General features: G+C 44.1%; 1 protein-coding gene across 7 annotated transcripts in view; it reads left to right on the forward strand.

The window, feature by feature from the left end:
* Window positions 1-252: 252 nt before the first annotated feature.
* Window positions 253-23,294, forward strand: part of LOC101157030 (leucine-rich repeat-containing G-protein coupled receptor 5) — a 41,808-nt gene continuing 18,766 nt past the window's right edge. For 4 of the 7 annotated variants that reach the window (XM_023952226.2, XM_023952227.2, XM_078941831.1 and 1 more), the window contains exons 1-6: window positions 253-673; window positions 11,776-11,847; window positions 13,872-13,943; window positions 14,524-14,595; window positions 18,303-18,518; window positions 20,201-20,272. In XM_023952226.2, coding sequence (XP_023807994.1) covers window positions 429-673; window positions 11,776-11,847; window positions 13,872-13,943; window positions 14,524-14,595; window positions 18,303-18,518; window positions 20,201-20,272 — 749 coding nt within the window. In that variant the 5' untranslated portion in view covers window positions 253-428. Of the gene's footprint in view, window positions 674-11,559; window positions 11,634-11,775; window positions 11,848-13,871; window positions 13,944-14,523; window positions 14,596-18,302; window positions 18,519-20,200; window positions 20,273-23,294 lie in introns of those variants that run through there. The other 3 variants (XM_023952228.2, XM_078941833.1, XM_023952229.2) reach the window with 2 other exon arrangements.

Raw genomic sequence — 23,294 nt, forward strand, 5'->3', positions numbered from 1 at the left:
TGAGGTCAATCATTCAGTTTTTTAATTGTTATAATGAAAGCTGGTAGTTTTCCTATCTTGTTTTTAAAACATACCTATAATAAAGAACTAAAGTATAAAGTGACAAAGTGGAAAAAGACACTTTGAGATACTTGATCATATTTTAAACTATTTATTTATTGAAGTTTTTACTTTTAAAATGGTTCACGTTTTTGTGATTGAACAGAATGTGATCAATAAAAATGTCAGAATTGATCCTGAAATGTGTCCGCGGGGACGCGTGTTCATCCCCCTGAGCGCGCGGGCTGACTGTATATAAGCGCGCGGGGTTTCCACGCGGCTGCAGACTGGAGAGAGCCACGCGCGAGCCTCCACAGCTCTCCGCGTGCAGACCTGCTCCTCCGAACCCCGACCAGAACACAGTTGGCGAACCGGAGCGCGTTCCGGACATGCGGGGGTTCCACGCTCTGTTTGCGGCGCTCGTGCTCCTCCCGGCCGGGCTGCGGGGCTCCGAGGGGCCGGGCGGCGCGGCCGCGGGAGTCCGCGTGGACGGTTCCGGGGACGCCGAGGCGGGACGGGCCAGCTGCCCGGGCCGCTGTCGGTGCGAGCTGGACGGGCTGCTGCTCCGCGTGGACTGCTCGGACCTGGAGCTCCGCGCGGTTCCGAGCGACCTGAGCGTCTTCACATCCTACCTGTAAGTCAACGCACGCGCGCCGCTTCAGTATCACAAACCTGTTGCTCTCGCTCTGCAGTGTGGCGCGTGCGTGCGGGCACGTGCACAGATGTGAGAGTCCAAGCACCTGTCCTCAGGCGCACGCGGCCTGAGGGCCTCGGAGGTGAAGGTCGCTGAGCGGCAGGACCTCCTGGGGGAGCTGCTCCCTAAAACCTCCTGCAATCCTCTCAGAGGTGTTTTTTTTCCTGGAGAGAAACCCACCAGAACCCAGGAGGTCCGGGCTCCTGAGCGCTCCAGAGGTTCTGTTTGGACTTCTTGCAGGTTCAAACCTTTCTAGAAAACCTTCTGGACACTATTTAAGCTCCAGGGGCCTTGAACCTTCACCTCCTGTCAGGCTTAAGGGCCCTGATTCCGATTTAACGGGTTTCTCTGGACTGGAGCTGAACTGAAACCAGATTCAGACTCTGAACAGGTCTCAAACCCGGCTGGGAGGTTCTTCAAAGAATTCTTCCTTCATTGGTGAAAAGAAAAAGAAAATTAGGCTTCATAATGAAAACAATCCATTTGATATGAAGGCGCCTTTCGATGGCCTCCAGGACACCGTAACAAATATTCATTAAACGCAATAAACAACTGACAGAAAAAGTGACGTAGACCTAAAGGACGTAGAGCTGCCTCCCCAGCCGGAGGAGACTCTGAGGCCAGAGGTGAAGGTTCCTGAGATAAAAAAAAAAGATTATTCTTCTCAGGTTCAGGTTCTCAGCGTAGCACCTCCTGCAGGTTAGAAACCACCTGAGAGATTGATGTTAATTAGACGGACAGCTGTTCCATCAGACGCTGTTCCATCAGACGCAGTCACCATCCTCTTCATCAGACAGATGAAGAGGATGAGGAGGATGTAACCAGGTGGCGTCCAGATGAACCCACATTTCTAACAAGGAGCGATTAGCGCAGATTAAACTTCTGCTTTCTTACATTATTTGGTAATAATCTGTTTTTCTGAACCAGTGAAGCTTCAAACTTCAAAGTCTCACAGGTGAGTTTTCTCACCTGTGAGACCGTCAGAAGGAAGGCTCCCTGTAGTGTCTGCTTCAGGACTGGGAGAAGTTCTTTGTGGTCCAGCTGAAGTTCTGGCTTTAGGTCAACGTTTCCATGAGCTGCTCCAAAGGAAAAGGTCTTTTGAACATGTTCTGGTGGCATTTTCTGAAAGAAAACTAAGAGAAAAACGAAATTTCTGAGTATTTCTTTCTTCAAATTGTTGTGAATGTGCAGACAAATGGATCCATGAACGTCTTTGTTTGCTGGAATCTGGATCAGAACCGGACAGTTGGATAGCTCCAATGTTGCTCGCCATGTTTGTCGTTCCGCTGATGATAGCTTGGGGGTGTGAGGGGCTGTAAGCTAGTGGGAGAGCATGTCAACGAGGGGATGATGGGAAATGAATACAGGCTCACTCTGCACTTAATTGATGAAGTCCTCCAGAAACAATGTCCTAGAAAATGACACAGGTTTGTGGATTTGGGCTAAAAATGATCTCATCTGGATTAAAAGACCAATGGGAGCGCTTTGATCAGAGTGGGACCATCAGGTCCATCTGTTCTCCCAATAGGAGACTTCCCATGGAGGAGAAACGTCTTAAGGCCTGTTCACACCGGGACGAATTTCGCCGGCGATTTTCGCCGACGTTTAACGCCTCGTGACTAAACAAAGGGCACCAATGAGAGTGTGCACACCGACGCGAAAAAACGCCACGCGTCAAAGCATCAAAAAAAAAAACCGCCTCGGATTAGTTTTTTTTTTTCGACGCGTCGCGTCGAAATCTATTCGACCAATGAGAATGGCGCTTTTGCACACGTGTCTGGAGCTTCTGAAGTTACAGTAAAACACAACTTGGGGGCGCTCAAACACAAAACTGCCTTGCTGAGCACACATACCAGCGAAGAAGTTAGACGCCAAGTAGCGTCTACACTGCCGCGAAGAAATAATGACGGACATTCTTAAATATCCCCGAACCAAGTACCAGTTGGAGCTACTGGTGCTTGAAATATTCATGTTTTCTTTGTATGATTCTGACTAGCGTGTAAATACTTGCTCTCTTCTTCTGAGCGAAAAGCGACTTTAAGAATCGTAAAGTTGCGCAGCGCCACCTTGTGTACAGGAGTATTTCTGTTTTACACTAAGCGCCATCTAATGTCAGGGAATGAAATTGCATGTTCACTCCACTCATCGTCAGCGAAAATCGCCTGGGTGTGAACACAAAAGACGTGGCGAAAAACGCTGGCGAATAACGCCTGGCGAATATTCGTCCCGGTGTGTACGGGCCTTTATGGAGGAGAAACGTCTTCTTATGAAGGAGAAACGTCTTCTTATGGAGGAGAAACGTCTTCTTATGGAGGAAAAATGTCTTCTTATGAAGGAGAAATGTCTTCTTATGAAGGAGAAATGTCTTCTTATGAAGGAGAAATGTCTTCTTATGAAGGAGAAATGTCTTCTTATGGAGGAGAAACATCTTATGGAGGAGAAATGTCTTCTTATGGAGGAGAAAGGTCTTCTTATGAAGGAGAAATGTCTTCTTATGAAGGAGAAATGTCTTCTTATGAAGGAGAAACGTCTTTTTATGAAGGAGAAACGTCTTCTTATGGAGGAGAAACGTCTTCTTATGGAGGAGAAACGTCTTCTTATGGAGGAGAAATGTCTTCTTATGAAGGAGAAATGTCTTCTTATGAAGGAGAAATGTCTTCTTATGGAGGAGAAACATCTTATGGAGGAGAAATGTCTTCTTATGGAGGAGAAAGGTCTTCTTATGAAGGAGAAATGTCTTCTTATGAAGGAGAAATGTCTTCTTATGAAGGAGAAACGTCTTCTTATGAAGGAGAAACGTCTTCTTATGGAGGAGAAACATCTTATGGAGGAGAAACGTCTTATGGAGGAGAAATGTCTTCTTATGAAGGAGAAACGTCTTCTTATGGAGGAGAAACGTCTTCTTATGGAGGAGAAACGTCTTCTTATGGAGGAGAAACGTCTTCTTATGGAGGAGAAACATCTTATGGAGGAGAAACGTCTTCTTATGGAGGTTTCTGAAGAACTTTTCCAAAGGCCTCCTAACTTCTGGATTTGCCGTTTGAAACCTTGGATCTGAACTTCGTAAAAACCCCAAAATCTTTAGGATTTCAGCTGGTTACTGTGGTTTGTTTCTGACATCCCATAATAGACATGGCTGCAGGAGCTCTTTGTGAAGTTGTTCGGGGGCTGGCGGGTTCTGCGGTGGCCGGGATGTGAGGGGTTCTGGAGCGGGTTTGGTTCCGGCCGTTTGGAGGCCGGAGTGTAAAATCCTGTTAGAGGCGACAGTAGAATGAATTCAAATCCATGTCACCTCCCAGCAGGTGAGCGGCCTCCACGCCAGCCAGGCCCAACTGCGGCCGCAGCATTACGTCATTGGATGGAGGCTGTTGGTGTGTGTGTGTGTGTGCACGTGTGTGTGTGTGCACGTGTGTGTGTGTGCAGGGGAACCTGCCTGTCTTGGCTGCAGCCTTGAAGCTGCACAATGTTCAGGATTTAGATTTCACCGTCATTAAAGAAAACTCACTTCTTTTCAGGGCAGCCATGAGTGTGCACGTGAGCGTGCGTGTGTGTGTGTGCGTGTTCTTTACAGTTTCCCCATGAAAGAACACACACACACAGACAGACGCCGATCAAAGGCTCTTTGTGTCTTTATTAAAGCTCCAATCAGGAATCGAATCCAGAAACACATCAAAGACTTTATATGGGTGGAGCGTGCATGTGAGCGTGCACGTGTCAGCTTGATTTTTTTCTTCTTCTTTCTTTTTAACAAACGTCTCCTCGTGAAAGCGTGAAGTTTTCCAGCTGATCCAGGAGTGTGTTTTTCAGGAAACATGGGATTTGCAGCTGATCAATTTGATGTTCCTCACAGAACCGCAGCTGCATGGTATCAGAACCAGAACCGGGCTGCAAGGCTCACACGATTGCCATGGTGCAGTGTGGAGTTTATGGGATTCTTTGTTTTTATGGAAAGAGCAGGTGAAAGTACAGACGCCTCAAACCAACATAATGTTAACCCAAAGGTCCGTGTTCTGACATGGCGAGCCCGGCAGGAAGCCGGCGTTACACGTTACCTACAGTGAATCATTGAGGAGGGGGGCGGAGCCAAAAAAATCCTCTGTAATCCAAGTCCAGGATTGGGTTTTTGATTCAGAACTCTGAGCTGCGGTTTCCTCATGAAGAACCTGCAGGTTCTGGAAGAACCTCATGTCACCAAAGCTCAAACATTTACATCAAATTTGGCTTCTGTAACAACAGCAACAAAAATAATTGTCAAAAAACAAACAAAAACTCAATTTTGACTCGTACGGGTTCTGCGGGTTTTTGCGTTGTCGGGTCCGTGGAGGGTCATAGAGAGCAACATCTTCGGGTGTGTCTTGCAGTTCCCTTCAGGCCCGTACGACCACCTCAAGGGGCGCCATGAAAGTGGAACGTACCATTTTCAGTGACCCCCGTCGGCCGTCCACACAATCTACACTCTGACACCCGTAAGGGTGGGGCTTTAATGCTGGAAGATGTTTTAATGAGATATAACGTTAATGGGAGGAGTCAACACATCCCCACAGACTGTGTCCAACTCAAACGCTGTGACTGTGGAGGTGCAGAGCAGGAGTCCATCCTTTGAATCAAACCTGCGACCCCCTCAGCGTGGGAGGGGACATTTTGAAGCTGGAAGACCAACGAGCTAAACGTCGTTTGAAAGGGATCCAGCTGTGACCTTCTACCTCTGCAGTCTGGGAGCTTCTCAGAGGGAAGCAGAGAAACGGGGAGTCAGCTCCTTCCTCCATCATGGGTGGGAATCAAACGGCGACATCGTCAGCCCATCCGGAGACTTTCTGGAGAAAATTGATCTCATCAGGGAGAGTCACTTTACGTCTGCCTGACCGCCGTCAGTCTGAGTGCTGCCATCTGTCAACGTGTGTGTGTGTGTGCGTGTGTGCGTGTGTGTGCTGGAGCTGCATGCCTAAGCAGAGCTGCCTGCAGCTTGAATGGGCCTGGAAGTCTCCTTTCTCCCCCTGACTGACAGCAGCAGCACAGGAATGCATTTAGCCTGAATGTGATGAATGAACCGATGTGCATATGAAGGATCCTGTGGCCACGCCCCCTCTGGCAGCCATATTGGACCACGACATTTGCAGTCAAATGACAAAGTGATGGAGCCTCTCCAGGTTTATGTGTGAAAGCATCATAGAAACGTCAGCTTCAGTTCTCCTGCTTCTCTCTGGTTCCTCATGTAGAATGTTTGATTCTGAAAGAAAACACAAACAAGACTTTTTTTTTTCTTCAAGCTAAAGTTACTTTCATAGGAAAACAAACAAAATTCCTCTAAAAACTAACAGATGCTTTAGGAAAGAGGAAAACAAGTAGATGTTCTATTCCCAGACAGTTTTTTGGATTCTTCTAAAGCAGCAGGAACCCCTGGGGTCATGCAGAAGATCCAGATTAAACACAAAACCTGCTGCCTGAGGCTTCTAGAAGCTGACATGGAGCTCTTCCATGTGCATTTATTGGTCAATTTCCTGGTAAAACCAAAGTTGTTTTGAGTCCAACAAAATTAAGGTCAATAGAACCTAAGCTTTGGGATTTTCAGAGGAACGTGAACATATATGCACATATAAATGAGGAAAAATATGAATGTGGTGCAGAAGGTGCAGCGTTGTGCTGCAGTCTACAGCCTTTCTCTACAGTCATTAAAGCAATCCTGCATCAACAAGAACATTTACATGAAAAGTCCCAGCAGTGGTCACACACCTGGTTGTGTGAAATGTGTTCTCCGCAGTCACAAAGTGGGTCTTTAGGTCTCATCACCTAAAGTCAGAACTTCACCTGGACCATAAAGACCTTCTTACAGGCCCCCAATCCCCAACCCCGTGATGCTGAATATCAAGCAGGGAGGCTTTGGCTCCCATTTTAATAATCTTTGGCATGACTCGACCGTGGATTTGAACTCACCACCGTGCACTAAGGTGAGTGAGTTGGTTGTAATGCTGTCCAGCTGCTGTTTTTTGTTTAACGGGAATCCAAAGTTTCTGGAGTGTGTTCTTGTGGTTCTACCTCTAGACACCACCAATGAGGCGTCATCAGCAAATGGACGAATTCTCCACCTTGAACAGAATCACCACAACTCTGAGGGGAACATAAGAGAACCACTGTTTTTGGGCTCTACGTACAAAACATGTGGCCACTGAACACAAGTTCATCCAGGTCAAGCTTTGACCAATCAGGGACTCGGATTTGGTAGTGAAGTATGGACGGCGTCCCCTTTCAGTCACAGAAGTGCCAACTGTGATCATGGAGGAGGAATTAATTGCTGTTTTTGTCCGTCCAGAAGTCTTTCATATATTTAAGGAGAGATGTGAAAGAAAACATCTAGAACAAGTTTCACCAGATTTGCAGCACTGCAGCATTTTGCACCAAGTCTCTTCCAACTGTAGGTGGAGGTTATGGACTAGAAACAGCAGAAAAAGAAGAAGCCCCTCCCTGCTTGACTTCTAGTCTTTTGTTGGTTGATCTGACTTCATCCCAGCTAACAGTCGGCTAATTCACTGTAACCTTTCCAAAGCGCCGATGGCTTGAACGTCTTAATGTTGTCGTTTCTGACAAACCTCTGAAGTTTTGACCATTTTTTATGTCGTTACTGTCTGACGTTTATCTGATGCTACACTTTCCTGTGGACATGATGTCATGAGGGCGAAGACCTTCAGATTCGTTGAATGTCAGTCCAGTTGGCTTTAAGAGTGAGGAAAGGTGAACTTCCTGGTGCCTCTCTGACTCCGCCCACCTGTCAGGATGACAGGAAGTCCATCCGTCTGAATGTTTGGAGCTGAAGCTTTTAGGCTCCACGGATGAGCAGACGTCACACAGGCAGCTCAACCTGACAGCGCAGGTAAAGGCGCGCTCCTGCGGGGTTATGAGAAAGGTCAGGCAGACAATGGAGCCTGATACCACAGCAGCCTCCAGCCCGAGGCTCGTTTTTTAAACTTTCAGCTGAAAAAACATCCATTATGGATGAGAAGGAGCTGAACGACTGTGAGGACAAACAAAAGCACCTTCTCCTTCACGGAGGCACAGAGCAGAGTTCAGAAAAAGCTGCTCTTTGAGTCCTGCGGAGACGCTGCGGTTCTGTTTGACGTCTTTCTGTTATGATTACAGTTCAGGCTTTTTACATCCTGCAGCTCTGATTTACACCTTTCACTTCCTCAGGTCCAGGTTTCATCAGCGGGAAGCTTTCCTCGGAAAGTTCTGTCTGCGTTTGTCCTTTTACAGAGATAGTTAAATGTCATTTCAACCGTTTTTTTTTTCTTTTTTTACATTAATTGAACATATTTATTTATTTGTGTGAAGCAATTTGAGCTGTTTTGTTGCAGGAAAAGTGATTTATGAATAAAGTTGAATTTGAATGATGAAATCAGACTGGGATGGCGATACTCCGTGGGTTCAGTCTGGATGGATAAACGGTGGTCGCAGCTGTCCATCAAAGGACATGCTCTATTTATGCAGAATCTTTCAATTTGATGTCAAAAGATTGTGGTTAAATATAAAAAAATCTCTTTCTGTACAGTCGTCATGGTTACAGGATTGAGCTAAAAAGCTAAATATATTTATGAACCCGTCTTTGACACATTAGGAACCCTGTAACCCTCTTTAAGCTGCCGTAACTCCTTAACTGTTTGCATAAATAATTCCATCAGAATCTGAAAGCTGAGAAAAGCGGCTTTGTGCCGATATGTGACACTGTGAAGCTGCTTTTTTGTGTCAGAATCTGGTTTATGATTAACACGCTTCAACCGTTTCCACCTTGTTACCAGCCTGTTACCAGCCCGTTACCAGCCTGTTACCAGCCTGTTACCAGCCCGTTACCAGCCCGTTACCAGCCTGTTACCAGCCTGTTACCAGCTTGTTACCAGCCTGTTACCAGCCTGTTACCAGCCCGTTTCCAGCCTGTTACCAGCCCGTTACCAGCCTGTTACCAGCCCGTTACCAGCCTGTTACCAGCCTGTTACCAGCCCGTTTTCAGCCGGTTTTGTTAGACTTGAAGGAAGACTTGCTGATGTTTGGGACAGAAATGATGGCCGAGTTTAAGCTGCAGCGAAACCCTTCAGAATCTGGTGAACCACCTGTTTGCATGTTCAGCCTTTTAAAGGATGACAGCAGAGACTGATTACACTGATGGGGGGGCTCCCCTGGCCCCCTCTGGGCCCCCTGCCGACCCGCCCTCCCTGCAAGACCAAAAGAAAAGCATAAAGAAAGAGAGAAAGAGGACAAAAACAGAAAGAGGCCTTGTTGTCACTCTGTTTTTCTGTCTTTCTGCAGCCGCCGGCGTTCCAACATCCGTCTGAGATCCGTCAGGTTCAGAAACTCTCACTGTTCAGAGTTTGCACCTCCTCCTTTATCAGGGCTATGATCAAAAACAGGACAGCTCCTTAGAATCTCACAGAAAAGTTTGTGAACCCAGACGTTTTTCACAGTGCAACTGTAAACGAGTGAAACCTCAGTAGATGATCTGTTCTCGTTTTCTAAACAGAAAAGAGCAGACATGAAAGTGAAAGTAAGTGAACCCCCGAGCAAAATTGCTCCATCAGAAAGACTCTTTTTTTGGATCAGTGATTGGTCAAAACAAACCATGAAGCACGGTGGTGGAAGCTTGGTGATGTGTGCTTATAAAGCGCATTCTGAACACCCACACAGTGGCTGTGTGTAAAGACTGTGGTCACATGACCAAATGGTGTGTTTTGGTTGATTTTTTAATTGTTTTTCTGGTCCTGTCTGCTATGACATCATGGAACGCTGTTTCCTGTTGTTTATCGCAGGAATTACAACCAAAAACTAAATTGCAGTAAACTAAAACACAATGCACTATAAAAAATGGGCTGTACTAAAAAATCTTAGAGACTGCTAAAGGGGAACTGCATTATAGCGAGGAACCATTGTAGCTCTTAAAAATGTAGAATGAATCATTGTATTGTTGAAACCCCCTTCATTCAGGTCACAATAGCTGATTGTTGATTGCTTAGACCCTCCTGCTCGGTAAAGAAAATCTCCTAAAAAAAACAAGAAACCTCACTTTGTTTTCTGTTAGAAACTCTTTTGTCCTTTTAGAAGAAAAGACCGTGTGGGTTTTCTAGTTGTTCCGTTTCTGTGGAGGTGTTCCTGTGTCTTCTTGTCATCGATCTACTGGAAAAGCTCTCATTTAGGAGCTGAGGGTTGAGCTTCCAGCTGTCAATCAAACCACACCCTCCTATTTGACAGAAATTTGATCAAATATAAAAAATACCCTTTTCCTCCAGCTCAGTTCTCATACACAAGCATTTTACACGCTAATAATATATTCTGACTACAATAAAAACGTGATTTAACAAGCTTGGCATAAGTTTTATTTGGGCAAGAAAAAAGGTTTTATCTGTGAAATCAAGTGTGAACCTGCAGAAGATAACAGAGGGAAACAGCTGACCTCATACAGGATGAAGTCATGTGATGTGAGGTTATTTCCATCATTGTAATCTGATTTCTTTTTATTATTGTGAAGCGCCCTCATGATGCAGTCGTTTGCTGCGTCTGTCTAAAAAACCCAAACCTTAACTTTAGAAAACGCAGGATGTTCAGAAAGGAAATCCAATCAAAGGGAAAAAGATGAAATATTGAATTCCTGCTATCAGAAAATGAACATGAAAAATACTTAACAATTTATTTTGTTTTACTGTAATTTTGCTTTATAAACATTTTTACAGTGCACTGTGTTCTGCATCCTGATTTGGTGCTGGCGCTTGAATGCGGCGCCCCTTTTATTCACCGAAGTGCCAACCATTTGAAAATTGCGCGTTCTTAAACGCCCCGTGGCCGGTGTGAACGTATAATCAGAAACAACATCAGAACGTTTGTTGTTAAACATGACGAGTTTCTTTGCTTTTGCGTGTTTTGCTTCTTCTCTGTTTGAATCGTCCGTCTCGCCGCCTGTCGGGTTTTTCTCCGTGTGACGTTTGTGGCGGAACGGCAACACAGTCCCGCTTGTCTGAAAGTCATTTATTGGTGTGTGTTTGTGTTGATGTCCGGGTGAAGCGCGGCTTCCTCACAGAGGCCTCAGTCTGGCTAATGAACAGCTCAGTGTGTGCAAACGCTCCGCTCGCTCCCTGTAACCATATTTTTATGTTGCTGTAAAAGCCAATCAGCTGGAACGGCGTTGGTTCCCTCGGCGTGGAGGAGCATTCTGCCAGAACGAGTCCCAACAAACCCCCAGTGTGTCGGCGGAACGCGCCGCGGACGCCGTTGTAAAGCTGCACATTTACAGGCTTTATGGAGTGTCGACAAAGTTCCTTAACAAGCGGCGCATTCAACCTGCGACACGCCCTCGGTGTGTGCGTGAAGCACAGACACGGCCCGTCTGCGGCTGCTTTCGGGCCTCCCGAATGGAGGGACGCGACCCGTCGATACGATCACTCGCAGCGCAGGAGGAGGCGCAGATAAGAGAAGAAAGGAAGGAAGACGCCTCTGAAGCGCTGGCGTCGGCCTGTTTTGACTCGGGAAAGCCAACTGTGTTCACGGCAGCTGCTGGAGCGGCACACGGAGGTGCTGAACGGAACAAACAAACCTCAGTGAGGTCATGTCCGACTGCCACCATGATGATCAGACCGCCACCCTGCCGGCATCAGGCAGTTAAGGTTCCTTCTGTTCCCCATCCAACACTCTGAAAGCATTCATCTGAAGCTGCAGAGGAGCTCCTTTCTGTTTCCTGCATTTCCAGAATCCTTCATTCGTCTTGTTTCCCACTCAGGTGTGAGGAGCTGAGCGGCGTTTGGGGCTCCCTCTGTGTTTGTTAGGACTTTTCTGTGTGTCGCGCGTTCAACTGTCTGTCGAGATGTCGGTTGAAAGCCCTCGGCGTTCCAGCGGTCATGACTAAATGACTCTGTTTAGGTTTCTTATGAAGGTTTGTGCTGCTGAGCATCATGATCTCCGTCTTCCAGCGTGGTTCCGCCCACGTGGAGCAGACATGTGTGTCAATAAAGTTTGATCTGTGTGGTGAAGTGACACTAACAGTCTCTGCTCTCTCTCTCTCTCTGTCTCTGCAGTGACCTCAGCATGAACAACATGACGCTGATTTCTGCAGGAGCTCTTTCCAGCCTGCACTTCCTGCAGGAGCTGTGAGTCACACACTTTCACAAAACGATGTCCAAATCCATATCTTTGACTTTAAACAGTTAATCACCAACAGTTATTTAGATTAGCAGATCACATGTAACAAAACAAATCTGATTTAAAAAGGTTTTTATGATTTAAACGACGTCACATTCTAAATTTTTTCTGTCGACTTCCTGGTTAACTTCATCTGTAAACAAAACTTAAACATCGCAATGAATTCTAAAAGTTCTCCAAAGTTTTTCATCCTCAAAGTTCTGCTGACGACAGATCCAGTCGACCGGTGACAAGAAGACAGTAAATGAAGACGCAGCAACACCTCAATAGAAACGGAACAACTAAAAAACATTCACAGTCCTTTTATCTAAACGAAAGCTCCGCAATTTTTCTGTTCTCCTGCATTTGGGTCGTTTCCATGGAAACATTTCAGAATCCTTCACCAAAGTGCAAAGTCTTCAGGAAACTAAACTAAAGTTTGTTAAATGAAATGGTGAGCTACTTTAAACCGACGCGTAGGGAGTGCCTCGGTTTTCGGGACGGGGTTGTGTGTTCTCTGTGTGGAACCGGCTCCGTCGGTGACGGTGGGCGCTGTCTGGGCTCGCCGGGAGTTCCTCGTGTAATTTCATTCCAGCTCAGCTCCCAGCAGCCCCGCTTCATGTATGCACATATTTCCAAACTCATCTAAATTAAAACAAACAGGCAGCCGGCAGCGCCGGAGCCAAAGAGGGGACCGGCTGACCCGGCCGAGACCCCAACGCGACTCTTGACCGCTGTTCTGCTGCGCAGCCAGCTGTGAGCGTCTGCCTGTGTGTGATATTTGTCACTATGGAGGGAGAAACGTCACTGCGGCGAGAAGTCTGCAGACATGCAGAGCGGCTGAACTCTGAGCGGCCCTGAAGAGCAAACAAACCTGTAGGATTCATCACTGCTCCGGGTTGGATGTTGGGCCTGCCCTGAAAACGGGCGGTTTCAGGGAACAAGGTCCTGCGCCGCTCCATCAAATGATGGTCCAGAGTGGGAACCTAAAGGAAAACTGGAAAACAAGACAGTTTACCCTCCATTATTCAGGTCTGTGACAGAAACTTCAATGTGGGAAAACACAGGAGGCACAAAAACAGGAAAAAGCTGAAGAAAAACTGCCATGTGGTGCACGGTGCAAATCCTGTCTGATTCAACGAGGCCGTCAGGAACCAATGGTGATGAACCCCTGACCAAAAACCATCATGGAGGCACAAACTTAATGCTCAGTGTTCACCTGCATGAGGGCAGAGTTCACAGAGACATTACAGCTCTGATCAAATCTGGGGACCATTCATTTTTGTCTCCAGTTCACCATAACAATCATTCTTTACGCACGCCACGCCCACATTACGCTGAGCGGCGTGTTTGGACAGAAGGACATCCAATCTGCAGCCTTCATTCTGCTGTGACATACAGACATTTACTCCACAATTCATCACCAACTCAAAGCAAGAGAGTTTTACTTTCAGTGAAAGCAGCTTTTCAGATCAGAGATCAGCGTCTGAATGTGCAGCCACACATCCTCACGTTTGTCCTTCTGGACAAAGTCCAGTCAGTTTAATCGCCATTTTTACAGATGTCGTCATGTTGGAGCTAGACATCGTCGGTGAGCAGTGATTGGTCTGCGTTGGTCTGAGTCGACATTTCTATGGCAACCACTCTCACCAGTCAGGAGTGAGCTTGTTGGAAGGCCACACTCTAACACTAGAAAGCAGCTACACAAGAATCTGTCAAACGTTTTGAATGTAGGCTCCACCTACTTTTATTGAGGCATCTGATTGGTCAGTTTATAACTTGAATAATTTGAACTTCAGAAAAATGTGAAAAAATTGGAATTGTCAAGAAGATGGTATCCAATCCAGAACAATTCTTCTGACCAATAGGATCAGTAATAGATGTTTGGTTCTCTATAAATGTCTGTGGGATTTTGAGGGAACTTCCTGTTTGGAACGCCAGGGGGGAGGGGCCAGATTGAAGGTAAATCCTGATCTCCTTCTCTGTCACTCAGACGTCTGCCTGGAAACGATCTGTCCTTCATCCCCAAAGGAGCGTTCGCCGGCCTCTACAACCTCAAAGTGCTGTGAGTGAACGTCTGTCCTTGTAGTCCTCCTTTCGGTTTGTTCTTCTTTGGTTTCCTTTGCTCTTGTTCCATTTGTTTTCCTGCCTCTGTTGCTCTCATTTCTTCTTGATGCTCTCACAGAAAAATTACACGAAATCTTTACCTTCTTAGACACCACAAGTCAGGAGTTTTAGGGTTATTTTGGCTGGAGTGCAGGTTAAGATGAGGTATGAGCCTCCATCTTTAACAGTAACTTTTGGCCTCAAACATTTTAATTTTATCCATTTTCATTTTTATCATTGGTTTTAGTCATTTAACTGCTTCCCATTTCAACAAATCCACTCCAGTCACACAACAATTTGATCTGCTGGATGTCCTTTTCTGATTCGAATAGACGGTTTGATGCCTAAAAACAAACCCATGACCACAACCGACATGTTCATGTTTAGAGGTGCTGTTAAATGTTTGTTTTTCATATTTTCATGTTTTTCAGATTTTTTTCATAAAACACAAGTTTTAATGTTGTTTTTATTCTTCAATAAAAGTGTGTAACATGATGGTAAACGTGTGTTTTGGTTCCTGTCATCTGTTCATGTTCCAGAATGCTCCAGAACAACCAGCTGAGATCTGTTCCTGCTGAGGCCTTCAACAACCTGCACAACCTGCAGTCACTGTGAGATGCTGCTTTATTTCACTGAAATAAATAGCCCTGTTCTTCTTGCTTACGATTTTTGGATCTCTATCTTCCTGACATTGTTTCTTAAATGTTTCTGAAACCGACAACAACAAATCCTAAATGACGACACATTCATTCTTGTTAACAGACATTATGGGGACCAACGTTTGACACACACCATGAAGGTCCCCATTATGTAGTAAAATGTGAACACGCACACACACAAACACAGACTTAAGTCTCATTTTACTTTTTGGTGGAAAGGAATCCAAACACACATGATCCAGTATATTAATGTATGTAGTGCACACAGTGTCTTTGCTGAGCCTGATAACACACAGTAATTATATTGAAACTGTACCTGTGTGGGTGTGTGTGTGTGTGTGTGTGTGTGTGTGTGTGTGTGTGTGGGGGTGTGTGTGTGTGTGTGTGTGTGTGGGGGTGTGTGTGTGTGTGTGTGTGTGTGTGTGTGTGTGTGTGTGTGTGTGTGTGTGTGTGCGTGTGTGTGTGTGTGTGTGTGTAGACTCTGATAAGGCCATAAGAATGGAGAGGGCCGAGTCTTTCTGTAGGACCCTCATTTATCTGATGGACAATTATGTAAAGTCCCATCCTCCTCGTCTCTCTCTAGCTGAACAGAGCAGTTATTGTTTGGACTCACCGCTCCCCACAGGCGTGTTTATGTCACCTGAAGAAAAGTCTTTTAAAGTCACTTCTACCGGGATCCAGCTGTTGGCTGATCATAGAATGTGCATTGTACAGGGTTTCTTGTCAAATCTGGACTTGCACTAAGCCAGTTTCTGTTGGACGAAAACGATAAACACAACAGTTTACAGAGACTAAAACGAAGACGTTAATCAAAGTGATGGCAGCAGGTTTATAGAGTACAGGTGGAAAATGCTTAGAAATGTTGGTCTGATGAGCATTGAGATTAGGACAATAGAACAGGGGTTTTATTTAGAAAGTACCCGTTCTTTTTTTTAAGTTTGACTGATTACAAATCCATAAATACATCAAAAACAGAAACTGAGGCTTTGAATAATTTTCTTCTTTTTCCAGCAGCAATTTTTATTTAACTCACTAAAATATGAAATAAAACTGAACTGGGGATTTGCAGTTTGATCCAAAAATGTGATTCTTCTAGTCAATAAAGGAATAAAAATAGGCTTAAATAATACATACATTAAACATAAGGTTGTTAGTTCAGAATGTAAAAAAACATAAAAGAATATTTTTAACATAGAAAAACATTGTTAATTGGACTTGTTGGTCTACTTTTTATGGGGAGAATGAACCACAAAAAAAATTAAAGCCACAAGCGGCGTTGTATGGCCCGCAGACGCAATCCGCCTTCCACGCCCACCTCTACACACCACAGCCGCGCCATTGTGCCCACCCATATGCAGCACTGCCACCCTAACCGCCCACCTTTTATCAAGGCTTGTCAAAGCTGCTAATCTGATAATTATGCTAACTATGCAGGTTAAGCTAATGTTGCTGAAAATGGTAGCATTGCGATCAGCATCATCAACTCTCTCAGAAAAACACAGTGCTTAAAATACTAATTATGCTAACTATGCTAGCTATGCTAAAGTGGCTAAAAGTGTTAGCATGGTGATCAGGATCAACTCTCTCAGAAAAACACATTGCTCCATTGGTGAGCGCTATATGTCATAAGTTGATAATAAACCCACTTTTTTAAAAATGGCGGCTTTTCTGTTGATTTTATCTCCACAACAACAATTTTATGTTTTGGTCGCCTGGGGATGACAAACAGATCGACGTCAGTTTCGGACAAATTGAAAAAAGTAAACGTTTTTTTGCCCTTAGCAACAGTATTTTTTGCTAACCACGCCCACATTCCGTGTATGTCTATATCCAGTGTTTTTCATTATGTTCAGTTGCAGCCTTGGATGCATGCATTCAAATTTTACAGTATTCCACTGAAAAACATAAGAGTTATAACAGTGCACCACTTTTGCTAGCTCGCCACGCGCACGCCGTTCAAAATCTACAACTTCTTATTCCAACATTTTGTCCACATCACCTTGCTATGGATGCCTTAGAAGTTACGAGACAATCGCATAAAATCCCTAGGGCGAGTTTTTGTTTGCGGCGCTAAAAGGGCTTTTTAAAAAAAATGCAAGATGGCGACCTTTTCCAAAGGTCAACGACACTTCTGTGGTGTTTGTAGACTGGAGCTGGCAGCAAGTGTGTGCAATTTCGTGAAAATCGCTCAAACAAAAGTGTCTTTTTCCCATATTGTGGAAAAACACAAAAATCGCCAATTGTCAGAGTTCGCCACAAAATGGCCGCCAAGCTGTAGGTCGTGTGGCCATCCCATAATGATTTCAAAACTTCTTTGGGATGTCCCCAACACGTGTGTTTTGGCTTCGTAACTGTATTTCAAAGTAAACATTTTTCGGCCCAATACGCGATTTTCAGCCCATTCATTTTTTTGACGGGATCGCTCGCCGTGATGTCATCGTCTTCGGGGGGGTGACGTTGACTTTGTGGAAGATTCATTTTCAATTTATCCCAGGTGTGTGCACGTTATGGTGACTTTTCGAGCATGCGGCGGGGGTCACTCCTCTCGCTGAAAGGCCGTGATGTCGTCGTTCCAACTGCGAAAACAAGTCAGTGGCTGCTGCTGCGGGCCATAATAAAAAGGGTAATTTAAAAGCATTGAAATGCTTTTAAATGCCATTTTACATAAAATTATGTTAAAAAAAACTAATAGAGTGACTGTAGGAGAAGGTTTGATGTTGGTGTCTCTAGCGCCACCGTCATCAGTGATGTCAGCATCTTAATAATTTTCAGAAACTTGTATGACTAAAATCTGGCTCTGAAACAACAAAAACATGAGAAATGATTGTGATCCTACAAAACCAAAAAACCAGAGCAAATGTTTAGAATTTATGAAGACAAACCTTAAAGTTAATGTCAAATATACAAAACAATTTTTTTTTATTTGAAAAACTCAGATTAACAAGTAAATATTCTGAGCCAGAAGACAAAATGCAGATTTTGATGATTACTTTAATATTCAACTTTACAGAGTTTGTTTTCATATTTAACTAAAGGAAGAATTTTTATTTCATAATTAAAAACAGGATAAATTCATCAGAGCAAATCATGGTAGAACCTCTAAAAAGGTTTTTCCTGTAACTTTAGCTCTGAGTTCTCAAACTTCAAGGCTTTATTGACTTAGCTGTCCTGATTTCACTCTGCAGAAGTAATTATGTTCTTGTGTGACATGAAATAAAGCAGATTCATTCATGGAACACTTTGGAAAGTGTTTTAATTTTGATTTTATTGCATCATAAATGTGGGAGTCTTGATGAGTTTTCAAATTCCCCTAAGAGCCACCTCCACAATAAGTGAGTGCTCGTTAAAATGCTTTTGTGTTGCTTGGAGAGCCTCTCTGTCTTTTTAAGTGGTACTTCAGCAACCTGCCGATCGTTCCTCTGCCGCTGCTCAAACACTTCTCCTCTTCTTCTTTAAGGGGGTTTTCATTTCCTACAAAACAATGACCGTCCCGATGTTTTATGATGTCTTCTTCATTTAAATGCATCGTCTCTGATCTTTGCTCAGTTTAGACTCTATTAAACTCTAGATTTGTAAAACATTCTCTCCAGGACTAATGTAACACCTCCCTGACTGATTACTTCACGCCAAACTCAGACTCCACCCTCCTCTGTTCAAAGGCGTCTGGATGCCAACCACATCTCCGGCGTCCCGGCCGGCTCCTTCTCCGGCCTGCGCTCGCTGCGGCACCTCTGGTTGGACGATAACGCCCTGACCGAGGTTCCTGCGGAGGCTCTGAGCGAGCTGCCCGCTCTGCAGGCCATGACGCTCGCCCTGAACCACATCCGCCACGTTCCCGACCACGCTTTCAGCGCGCTGGGACGCTTGGTGGTGCTGTACGTACAAACCCGTCTGCACTTTTAAGAACGTTTGGTGAATGTTGGCATCTGCAAATGGATCCACCTGAGCTGGATTTATTGATCATCAATGAGAATTAAACAACAGCAAAAAAAAAAGTTAAATAACAAAAAAACAACAATCATAATCCTCCCAACTTGTGCCAGACTTGCTTTTGTTGCCAGAAAGATAAAAACGTTCTGTACTTTGGCTGGGATCAATGCGAATTCATCACACAGGACTCCATTTTTTCACAGTTTCTCCTCATTCCACACTGAGACTGATGGCAAAAAAATAATAACTGAAAATGTCACTAAAACTACTCATTGCAATAAATATGCAGTCTGTCTTTCTGTAACTGGTAAACATGCAACATTCTGTCTCCTCGATTTTTGCTCTCCTCCCGGCTATCTGTGTACCTTTACTTGAACACATCTTTTTACTTAGTTTTACTTTTTATTTTATTACTTTTTTGTGCATAAACTTCTTGATCTTTTTATTCAAACCTGTACAGTAAATTATTTTCATTATAATATGCAGTTGATGCTCCCATGGCAAATAAAAAACCTTGAACCTTAAAAAATATTTAATAAAATCATTTAAGTAAAGTAAAATATAACCACAGAAAAATAAGTTTGGGTGTTTGAATGTCATGGATCTTTGAGATTTCAAACCTAAAGGATTTTTTTTTTTTTGATGGTAAAAAATGTATTTTCTGTTTTTAATTTTTAAGTTTTTAAGCAAAAAATTCTAAAAACCTTAAACCTGGGTTTATCTAGTTTCTAGTTGTTAGCTATCATACTGGTAAACTAAATGTATTTACTAGTATTTTGAAGTAAAAGAGAAGAGAACTTTAGTCCACATGCACAAGGCAAAGGGGCGTGTCTTCTCAGAAGGGCGTGTCCTCACTGGGGTGTGGCCTTCAAGGATGTAGCTTTGAAATTCTCAGACTGTCATTAAAGCCTCAAACTGAGCTCAGTCAGCTGTTTCTGACGCTTTTGAAGTGCTTCCATGTGAACTCAGATTTCAGTCACCTTATAAATGACATTTTAACCTCTTTACTCTCCATTAAAGATTCCTGAATGCTACTTGTTAAACTTCATGGACCGAACCACAAACAGGAACCAATTAGGGTTACAGTTAAAAAAAAGGCTTTTTTTGAGCTCATCTCGTGACACTTTTCTAAAAATGTGACTTTCTTAATCAGTTTTTCAACATAGATTCAACTCAGTTGAAAAGATTTGCTTCTAAAAAGTTTAAACTGTAATCAGAAAATAACAACAAACAACATCTGGATTTACTTCAGAGTCATTCCAATCATTTGATTTTAGTAGTAGGTTCATACCTTCTGGTTTTCTGGGAAGTATTTGTGTTGACCTTTTTGTGTGTGGGGGGGGAGATGTGGGTGTGGGTGTTGACCAGCTGCGACTGTCCCGTTTGTGTGTCAGCAGCGGAACAACAGGCAGACTCCCTGTTTGTGTGCGTTTGATGGCATTCAGAGCGGCAGCACTGAAGTCTGCCGACAGCTCTTTTGTCAGAAATGCTTGAAGCTAATTTGCATGAAATTACCAAAAGAAGGAAACTTCTTGAAAGGCCCCGGGGCCCCTTTCTGGAAGACACACATGTTCAGCCGCTTTTTGTCTGCTTCATTAGGCCATCAGTGTCTCTATTCTCTCCCCAGGCATCTCAACAACAATAGGATCGTTTCCATGGGAACCAACTGCTTCCACGGACTCCACAGTTTGGAGACGCTGTGAGTTTCTCTGTTTGTGTTTTTAGTGGGGGGGTCACAGGAGTGAGGGTTGAGGTAGGGTCAGCAGATATGGGGGGGGGGGGGGGGGGGGCTTTCATTTTCAACATTTCTACAAAAATGTTGGAAAGCAAACAGTCGGTTTCATCCGTGTCTCACCCAGTGTTGGTCTGTGGCCTCACTAACATAGCTTCTGTGGACCCCCCCTAATGTGGGTGCTTGAATTCATTACATTTGTTTCCATAAATGTTTTTTAATGTGTGCTTTGAAGTGCTGCCCTAGAAAACAATGGGAATGGTAACATTTCTCCCAAGAAGCTGATCTGCAGACTTTTGAAACTATTCTGGTATGACGAACATTTAAACCAAATATTTTTGTACATAAACAACCGAAAATTGAGCATTTCAGGCTTTTTTACACTTTGTCCCTTGATGGCTGAAAAAACTGTTGTCTCCACCTCAGAATGAGACAATCAGCGGCAAATTAAGCTGTGTTTACCTTTTTTATATACTTGCCCAGGTTATGGATTATACATAAATTTATACATATCTGTATCTTTTAAATACCTTTACTATTCGACCTATTATCCAATTATGCTACAGTCACAAATACAACTGCCACCGCACGATAGGGAGGCATCTTCAAGATTTAAAATTTGTTGATGTGGTCACGAATGCAGTCAGGCGGCTGTCAGTCAGGCAGGGACGATGCCATTACGAATCGGGCGACAGCTGGGTGACCACAGGGCGGTGGCAGCCGGATTGGACTATGTGTAAATGTCTCCTGACGTCGGACGACCATATCAAGTGCCAATGGCCGCCAACCACCAGGTAGCCAAGGGTATATAAAAAGCGGGCCATTTTGCACCACCTGTCATTCTCAACTCTTTTTCTTCTTCACCCTTTTTGTGCTTTATGTTGCTCTTCTTCTATGCAATCAGTTTTTGTGAAACTGTGATTGCAGGTGACATAAAGTTTTGGGTAGGGGCTGTCACACTGTGATCAAGATAAGAGCATGATTCTGATATCAATGGACGTAGTAATGTACTATTCACTTAATCAGATGTTTTCCTAACCCCTCCCCCACAGAGTGCAGGATTTCCTTTGTGTGTTCGTGTGTTTGTTTTTGTTACCTCGTGGGGCCCAGGTGCAATTAGGACCTTTTCAGAGCCCGTTGCCTCAGCAGATTGAAGACTGGTCCTGATGGGGCAGAGCATCATTTCCTGGGTCTTTGTTAAAGTTGGAGCCAAGATGTAAATAGAATTTAGCCGAGGGTCAGAGCTGAGCATTGAATGGGGGTGTGTGCATAATGTTTGCTAGGAAATGTTTGTTTTCTCAGTGAACCAGAGCAGCAAGTTTTAACATGCAAACATACAGTGGAAATACTCATGTATGTGTGTGTTGAGCTGACTCTGTGTGTGGCCTGGGCTGTATGCAAATCACAATTACTGTTTGCACACAAACTCTGGCCACATGAGTTCACGTGTGCGAGTTCGTTGGCAGGCGGTGTACCTGGACAATCAGCCATAATAAACTTCAGCAGAGACTCAAGTTCATCTGAAACTACAAACACAAACACAGAGAAGGAAAAATAAAAGAAAAGAAAGAATAATAAATTAATCCACTTACTCAAGTCCAACCCTAAGAGAAAACAAATTCAGGTTTTGGAAGAGTGTGGTCATGCCAACAGCGGTATCTGCTTCAGCTGTTTGACAAACTTACCTCATTATTGCCTCGCTTGGTTTTAGCATTTGTTTATATTTTCTAGTAAATAATGAAACTGATGAGGAATTAAAACTTAAATCCAGGTTAATGCCCCCCACCCCTTATAAAACACCACAAATGAACAGTCCCACCCTTAACTAAAAATCCAGTTACAGTCAGAACCATATATATTTGGACAGAGACACATTCTTTCTAATTTAGTTTCTGTACATTACAACAGTGAATTCTAAATAAAACAACTCAGATGCCATTGAAGTGCAGACTTTCAGCTTTTATTCCATGGGCTGAACAAAAAGATTGCATAAAAATGTGAAAAACTAAAGCATTTTTTAAACACAATCCCTTCATTTCATGGGCTGGTAAGTAATTGGACAAATGACTTCCATGCAATTGCATGGGCAGGTGTGGACAATTCCCTTGTTATGTCATCATGAGTGAAGCATATAAAAGGCCTGGAGTTGATTAGAGGACTCATGCTTGCATTTTGAAGATTTTGCTGTGAACAGACAACATGCGTTGTTGTCTGTGCTGCATGTCAAAGGAGCTCTCCATGCAGGTGAAAGGAGTCATCATTAAGCTGAGAAAACAGAAAAAAAAAACATGCCAGAAACTGCTACAGTATTAGGAGAGGCAAAATCATCAGTGTGGTACATCCTGAGAAAGATGGAAAGCACTGGTGAACTCAGCAACACAAAAAGACCTGGACGTCCACGGAAGACAACAGTGGTGGATGATGGCAGAATTATTTCCATGGTGAAGAGGAACCCGTTCACAACAGCCAACCAAGTGGACAACACTCTCCAGGAGGGAGGCGGATCAATATCCAAGTCTACCATAGAAAGAAGACTGCATGAAAGTAGATCCAGAGGGAACACTGCAAGATGCAAGCCACTCATAAGCCTCAAGAATAGGAAGGCTAGATTGGACTTTGCTAAAAAGCATCTCAAAAAGTTCTGGAAAAACATTCTTTGGACAGATGAAACCAAAATCAACCTTTACCAGAATGATGGCAAGAGAAAAGTATGGAGAAGGCGTGGAGAAGCTCCTGATCCAAAGCACACTCCATCATCAGTAAAACACGGTGGAGGCAGTGTGATGGTCTGGGCGTGCATGGCTGCTAGTGGCACTGGGACACTAGTGTTTATTGATGACGTGACACAGGACAGAAGCAGCCCAATGAATTCTGAGGTGTTCAGAGACAGACTGTCTGCACAGATCCAGGTGAATGCAGCTCTGTCTGCACATATCCAGGTGAATGCAGCTCTGTCTGCGCAGATCCAGGTGAATGCAGCCAAACTGAT

This window comes from Oryzias latipes, chromosome 23, assembly GCF_053564925.1.
Source record: "Oryzias latipes strain Hd-rR chromosome 23, Olatipes_Hd-rR_3.1".
Lineage (NCBI taxonomy): Eukaryota > Metazoa > Chordata > Actinopteri > Beloniformes > Adrianichthyidae > Oryzias > Oryzias latipes.